Genomic DNA, 7,860 nt, shown 5'->3' with positions numbered 1-7,860 from the left:
ATTGTATATATATGATTGTATATATATATATATGTATATATATATATGATCGTAGTTGACATTCATTATTGTTCAGCTTCAGCTTCAGGTGTACAGAGCAGTGATCAGGCATCTACATCATCCCTGAGATGGTCTCCCTAACGAGACAAGTGAAGTTCCCCCTTCTGTCACCACTAGATACAAAGCATCCAATTGCTATCTCCCTTCCTTAGTTTCTTTATATTGCTTAGTTGTTTGCTTATTGTCCATCTCTCTCACTAGAATTGCAGTTCCATAAGAGCAGGGATTTTTGTCTGTTTTTGCTTGTCATTGTCTTGTCATTGCTATTCCTGATTCCTAGAACAGTGCTGGAACACAGTATGTGCTCAATGAGTACCAATAACATAGTATTCAGGGGAATGGAATTTGGAAATAGTCTCAAAGACCAAGAATTATGATAATTCTACCCCATTCTACAGCCATTCAAAATGCTGTTTGAAGATAAAATAGCAACTAGAGAACACAAGAAAAAGCAGAGCACAAAAATAAAAAGAGAAAAATACACTTGTGAATGCTCAATCTTCCAAGAAGCAGACTGAGATGACTATTTAGATGTAAATGTACGCTATTTCTTATGGAAAAGAAAGGAGGACTCAGAAGAAACCCATGAACCAAGAAGGTGGAGGCAACAGCTGCAAAGAATCATTCCCAGGAAGCAGGACTGGACCCTCATCAAAGAACTGGCAACTGTGCCTAACTGGATTTCAGAATTGCTATGACCCAGTGGTAACTATGTCACTCCTGTTTTTCCCCTTTTTGAACAGAAGTGTCTGCTCTGGTTATCTTATGTTTGTCAATTCTGTTTGTTGAGTCTGTGGAGAGCAGATAACATGTCTGTAGCTCACAGATCTTCAGATCAAGAGGAACAGTACTCAAGAAGCTGTTCTTGAGAAATCATAGCTGAGGAGCCTCATCTGCCCCTGGACCTGATTTATATGACAAGATCCATTATGACTCAATGATGTACTGAGATGAGACTTTTAGCATCCTTGGGAGGAGGTGAGTATATTTTGCACATGAGAGAAACATAAATATTTATGTCCAGAAGGTGGACTATAGTAAATTAAAGATGGCTATAAATTCTTTGCTCCTCCTTCAAGATGTGGAGTCTACTTCCCTTCCTTTTGAATTTGGGTTGGCCTTACTGATTTGTTTGACCAATAGAATGTCACATAAGTAATAACCTGTGATTTGCACTGCTAGATCATAAGAAGCCTTACAGCTTTTGCCCAGAACTCTTGAAAAGTTCAGACAGTAGAAGTTCCTCCTCAGAAACCAGCCTCCATGCTGTGAGAAGTCCAAACCATGCATATGCGTTCTTATCAGCTCCAGCTGATCCCCCAGTAGGCAGCTAGCATGAATTGCCAGCCATGTATCTGAGCCATTTGGTATGTCCAGTCATGTTAAACTTCAAATAACTGCAGATTCAACTAAAAGCTAATGGCAATCATACAGAGGCACCCAGTGAGAACTATCCAACTGAACCGAGCTAACCTAAAGAACCACTACATTTTGGGTTGTTTTGTTACATAGCAATAACTAGAGCCTATACAAAATGAAGGGGAAGGAAACAGTTATATAAAAGACATTTAGAACAGGTTTGGGGATGTGTGGGGATAGATCTCACAGACTTGTTAGTTAAGAGAATGACATGATCACAGCTGTTTTAGGAGTCCTCTATTAACTTGTTGTCCTGCTGGAGGATGGAGGGGAGGAAGCCTAAAATGGGGCTGCATGTGAGGCCGGGAGGGGGAGGAATGACAGGGATTATGACTTACTGATCCATGCATACAACTCACTTAAGAAAGCTTGTCACATATATGGGACATGGACGGGACTTGATGCTATTTGGATGAGGTTAGAGGTTGGAGCCTAGAAGGAGGGGCAGGTTGAGGAGGTTAGGAGTGAGGAGTTCAGTTCTGGAAATGCTGACTCATAGACCTACATGGGACATCCAAGTGGAGATGTGGAGGAGGCAGTGAAATACATTGGGCTGAGGAAGAGATGGCGTAGTTGGGTATGGGTCCCTCAAAGTAGCCTAGGCTAAAAATAGAGATTTCAGAGTAACAATGGGTATGGATGTGAATAACATAACCCATGGGAAAAGTGTAGAAGTGCTTTATGCTTTCAATACACTATTTACTGAGAATAAATTATATGCTAGGCATTGTTAGGTGCTGAGGATATAAGAAAAACAAGGCCTTTGGTCTCAAGAGCCTTACTATTTTTGTGGTAAATAACACATATGTAAGCACGTGCACACACACACACACACACACACGAGAATTTAACTCAAATTTGTATATAGATAGTTAAATATACAAATAAATAAAGTATGGTTAAAATAAAGTATGGTACACCCAGTCAATGGAATAATATGTAGTAACTATAAAAAAAAGAATGAGGGGGCCAGCCCGGTGGCTCAGGCGGTTGGAACGCAGTGCTCCTAACACCAAAGGCCGCGGGTTTGATTCCCACACGGGCCAGTGAGCTGCGCCCTCTACAGCTAAGATTGTGAACAACAGCTCTCCTTGGAGCTGGGCTGCCTTCAGCAGCCAGAGGTTGGCATGAGCTGCCCAGGGCTGCTGAGTGCCGCCATGAGCGGCCGGTGGCCAGTGTGAGTGGCCAGCAGACAGCGTGAGCTGCTGTGTGCTGCCATGGGCTACTGTATTCTGCCATGAGTGGCCGGCCAGTGGCCAGCGTGAGTGGCTGGCAACCATCGTGAGCGGCTGTGTGAGTGGCCCACCAACAACTGGCCACTGACTGCCTCAGCTGAGGGGAGCACAAGGCTCATAATACCAGCATGGGCCAGGGAACTGTGTCCTACACAACTAGACTGAGAAACAATGGCTTGAACCAGTGTGGGGGGGGCAGAAGAAGAGGGGAAAACAAAAAGAATGAGAGAGGCCGTGGCCCCCTGCCATGTCCTGGCTCTCTGCACCGCGCGCCTCTGCAGTGTGCTGCTGGGGAGAGCTGAGGTGAAGAGCCAGCTGTGCTGCATGCGGGCACCTGGCAGTGCTGGAGCACGGCGTGCCTGGCTTCCAGGTGCACCAGCTGCCAGTGGAGCAAAGAGCATTAAGTTAGGGGGGAAAAATGAACTTACATTCCATGGACCAAGGAGCAGAGCACTTGCTGATTCAATCCACAGATGGAAAACCATTTGAGTACAGCTATCACACAGAACACGCAAGGTTTCAAAGCACTTTACAAGAAAAAAAAAATTCAGATCACATGTGGAGATTATCATTCTCTGGCACTCTAAAAAGGTGAGCTTTTTGCATGGGGACAGAATTTACACCACCAGCTCAGAGTTGGAAAAATACTTGCCTCACCCCTGACACCAGATTGTGGAGCATCTCTCAGGAGTCCCCTTTTCTCAGATTTCTGTGGGAAAATCTATATCCAGAAACATTTACTCTTGGGGAAGAAATGATTTTGGACAACTAGGCCTGGGCCACACAGACATAAAGATTTTCCTTCCCTTAATGAAGCACTGGACAATGGGAAATTTTAATTTCTTGCTTGTTTGTGGTGGCTCTCACACCACCCTGCTCACAAAGGATGAGTGTCATGCAGGAGCTCAGTTCCGGCTCCCTGCGTAAGAACGCCGGATATGGTGAGGCTAAAAAAGAACCCCAACAGAGCCATGGATAGGCGAGTCATTACCACTATAGTCTAGCTGGTGGCTGGGCCAGAGACACAGGAAGCAGGAGCCACATGATCCGCAATCCGCCAGCCACTTGTCTGCCAACCAACGACCAACCAACCAACCCCTTGCTAACTGCAATCCGCTGTGCTAAATGTAATCCACGCTTGCCAGCCACCATTAGCTGCTAGTGTAGCCACGGCAGTTATATTAGTGGCTTGTGGGAACAAAGCCCCAAAAAGCAGTTTCCAGGCTCTCGGCCTCACATAGAAAGGTGCTGGCTTGGGTAGTAGATGGCCATCAGCTGTGGCTAGTTGGCCGTCAGCTGTAACCCGTAAGCCATTGGCCACTAATATAACTGCTGTGGCTACGCTAGCAGAATGGAATGGGGGCTAACAAGAAGATGGTGGCTGTCAAGCGCGGACTGCTGTTAGGATGGGCGGGTTGCAGATTATGTAGATCCTGCTTCCTGTGTCTCCAGCCCAGCCACCAGCGAAGATATATTGGTTTGACCCCCCTACCTATGGCTCCGTGGGTGTTCCTTTTTGGCCTCACCATGTCCTGCGTTCTTATGTGGGGAGCGGGAGCTGAGATCCCGCCGGACGCCCCGCACGACAAATGGCGCATCGAGCAGGGTCCCCTGCGTGACATGGCCAATGGCTCACTGGTTACAGCTGACGGCCAACTAACCACAGCTGATGCCCATTCGATCAGTTGATGGCCATTTACTACCCGAGCCAGCACATTTCCACGCAAGGCCAAGAGCCTGGAAACTGTACTCCTGGCTCTGTCCCCACAATGGGCCAGTGTTTACTTTTGATGCTAGAAGAAATGGGCAATTCGGTCACAATTCAACACAGACTGAGTTAAGACCCTTTGGTGACTGAGCTCTTTGGGAACAGAGTGACCCAGATAGCATGTGAAAGGGGACACACACTTGTCAATGTTTCTGATTTGGGAAAGGTCTTTTCTTTTGGTCCTGGAAAAACAACAACTGGGAAACGGTAGAACACATAATCAGCTGATACCAGTTCCCATGAAATTGCCCTGAGATGAAGAACTCAAATTGAAATCTGTATCTCAGAAAAGGAGTCAATAATGATTGCTGAAAAGGATCAAAGCATTTTGCTCTGAATGAAAAAAGAGAATGCCTATGTTAACCTGAGGAGGAAAATTCCCGTACTGAATGGATTGTAGAGAGGTGAATTGCTGATGTGGGGACTAAGCAGTGGCAAAATACAAAAAGAGAAATCAGAGATATTTTCATCTCCTGCTTATCTGACCGGAAGTTTTGAAAGGGAAAGAGCTGTAGAAATGATGTCTATTCATTTGGTCTTAAATAAAGCAAGAAACACCTTTAAGGAGTTAACCCAAAAGGACTGGATAACCACATGTCTCAGGGATAATTTTCTCAAAAATCGTCCATTTCATTCTCCACACCAAAATACTTTAGAAGTTTTCTTCCTTCTCCTAGAATGTCATGATGCATGATTTTAACCAACTGGGAGAGCCTGTTGGTTCCGTTTGCAGAGGATGTTTGTAAAATGAGTGATAAATCTTCAGGGGTTCTGGAGGAATACTGGGCATCTCTGCAAGAATCTGCTTTCACAAATTCATTCAGATGTTTAGAAAAAGCCATCACTGCTCAACTGCATCATCAAACTGAAAGTACTGAGAATTAACTGTCACATTAAGCTCTCTTAGAAATACTGAAAAGGCTGCACAGGGTAGACCAAACGAAATGTCAACTACCTGAAAATATTTTCAAAGTAAATTAACTCACACACTGGCTTAATTTTCATGGCGATGTATACAGAAGGTCCTCTTGGAAAATGAACTCAGAAATTTCAGTGGACATCCAATATCCTCTTATATTCAGTCATTTTCCATTTATCTTGATATTCTGTCAAAAATTTAACTACTATATGCAGACTCACTTTTAAAAATACAGGAGAAAAAAGAGCTTGTATGCAGTTGGTTGGAATTGTGGAACACAGAGGGTTCAGTTTAGCTTTGCTGCCCACCTTTAACATTCACAGAGTCACTTGATTGAGGGTGATTTGAGTCAGCTAAATCAATTGGAGAGCAAAGATCTGGGGAGTGAGTTAATGCTTTCATTTAGTGAAGAAATTGAACATGACTTTGGAGGACTCAAAGCAGTTTTTCCATTGTTTGAAGAGATGACCCGGCCAGAATATGGGATGTTCATGTGTCCTAAAAAGGCTTCCTACAATTGGTTTCCTGTCAAGCCGAAATTTGAGAAGAGGTATTTCTTCTTTGGGGTTCCATGTGGACTTTCCCTGTTTAATTCCAATGTTGCCAACATCACTTTCCCCCTGGCTCTGTTTAAGAAACTTTTAGACCAAATACCATCATTGGAAGACTTGAAAGAACTCAGTCCTGTTTTTGGAAAGAATTTGCCAACATTTCTGGATGATGAAAATGATGACTTTGGAGAAGTATTTTATATCCTTTTGAATGTGCGTTGGAACAAAAATGATGGAGACTTAATTCCTAATGAAGTTGCATAATTGTTGACCAGACTAACAAACAGTGTTTCTAAGTGTGTCAGTTATATCTTGAACGTCTCTGTAAAGGCAGCTTACAAAGAATTTCAAAGAGGATTTTACAAAGTGTGTGACAAGGAGATTATTCAGTTGTTCCATCCTGAAGAACTAAAGTATATGATTGTTGGAAATACAGATTATGACCTGGAAACTTCTGAAAATAATGCTCATTACAAACAAGGATATGACCATTCACATCCCACCATAGTGATGTTTTGGAAGGCTTTACAACAGATTGACTTTGAAGGAAGAGAAGAAATTCAATTGTGTTTCTTACAGGAACTGACAATTCAAAAATTTTTCTAAATTAAAGTTTATTGGGGTGACAATGGTTAGTAAAGTTACATAGATTTCAGGTGTACAATTCTGTATTACATCATCTATAAATCCCACTGTGTGTTCACCACCCAGTGTCAGTTCTCCTTCCATCACCTATATTTGATCCTGTTTATCCTCATCTAGCAATCCCCTCATGCCTTACCCTCTGGTAAACACTAAACTCTTGTCTATGTCTATGAGTTTTTGTTTCTTTAATTGTTTTTCTTGTTCCTTTGTTGCTTTCAGTTTTATATCCCACATATCAGTGAAATTATACAGTTCTTGACTTTTTCTGTCTGACTTATTTCGCTTAGCATAATAATCTCAAGACCCATCCATGTTGTCACACTATTTCATCTTTTCTTATGGCAGAACAGTATTCCATTGTGTATATATACCACGACTTCTTTACCCAGTCATCTATCGAAGGACACTTTGGTTGTTTCCATGTCTTGGCCATTGTAAATAAAGCTGCAATGAACAATGGAGCACATACAACTTTACGGATAAATGTTTTCAGATTTTTGGGGTATATACCCAGGAGAGGGATTGCAGGGTCACATGGGAAATCTATCCTTAATTTTTTGAGGAACCTCCATACTGCCTTCCATAGCGGCTGCACCAATTTGCATTCCCACCAACAGTGTATGAGGGTTCCTTTTTCTCCACAGCCTCTCCAACACTGGTTATTATTTGTCTTGTTGATGATAACCATTCTAACTAGTGTGAGGTGATATCTCATTGTGATTTTTATTTGTATTTCTCTGATGATTAGTGATGTTGAACATCGTTTTCATATGTCTATTTGCCATTTGTGTGTCCTCTTTGGAGAAATGTCTCTTCAGGTCCTCTGCCCATTTTTTTAATGGGACTGTTTGTTTTTTTGTTGTTGAGTTGTATGAGTTCCTTATATATTTTGGATATTAGCCAGATGACATGATGCTATGTATAGAAAACCCTAAAGACTCCACCAGAAAGGTATTAGAAACCATAAATGAATACAGTAAAGTTTCTGGCTACAAAATCAATGTACAAAAGTCCATTGCATTCCTATATACCAATAATGAAATCTCAGAAAAAGAAATTTAAAAAACAATTCCTTTTGCAATTGCAACAAAAAGAATAAAATACCTAGGAGTAAACTTAAACAAGGATGTGAAAGACCTATACACTGAAAATTATAAGACATTTTTATTTTTTTTATTTTTTTTTAATTAATTAATTTATTTATTAGTTTCAGGTGTACAAAACAAGGTAATACTTAGACGTTCATCATTTATATCCCTCATA

At 42.0% G+C, this 7,860-nt stretch overlaps 1 protein-coding gene and 2 pseudogenes across 3 annotated transcripts; all 3 read left to right on the top strand.

The window, feature by feature from the left end:
- The first annotated feature begins 3,132 nt into the window (after positions 1-3,132).
- On the top strand, positions 3,133-3,641 carry LOC308509879 (E3 ISG15--protein ligase HERC5-like; annotated as a pseudogene). The gene has a single exon. The product of its transcript is annotated as an E3 ISG15--protein ligase HERC5-like (transcript).
- An 11-nt stretch (positions 3,642-3,652) lies between these two features.
- LOC308509878 (E3 ISG15--protein ligase HERC5-like) lies at positions 3,653-5,176 on the top strand (annotated as a pseudogene). Its single transcript has 2 exons — positions 3,653-3,693; positions 4,512-5,176. The product of its transcript is annotated as an E3 ISG15--protein ligase HERC5-like (transcript).
- Positions 5,177-5,793: 617 nt separating this feature from the next.
- On the top strand, positions 5,794-6,558 carry LOC308509877 (E3 ISG15--protein ligase HERC5-like; the record flags this gene model as incomplete). The annotated part of the gene is given in 3 exon segments (XM_081078387.1): positions 5,794-6,208; positions 6,211-6,235; positions 6,237-6,558. Coding segments are annotated over 3 exon segments (762 nt in total).
- Between the last annotated feature and the right edge of the window lie 1,302 nt (positions 6,559-7,860).

This window comes from Rhinolophus hipposideros, assembly GCF_964194185.1.
Source record: "Rhinolophus hipposideros genome assembly, chromosome: 17".
Classification (NCBI taxonomy): domain Eukaryota; kingdom Metazoa; phylum Chordata; class Mammalia; order Chiroptera; family Rhinolophidae; genus Rhinolophus; species Rhinolophus hipposideros.
The sequence above is the reverse complement of the archived record's forward strand: the minus strand, read 5'-3'. Positions and strand labels throughout refer to the sequence as shown.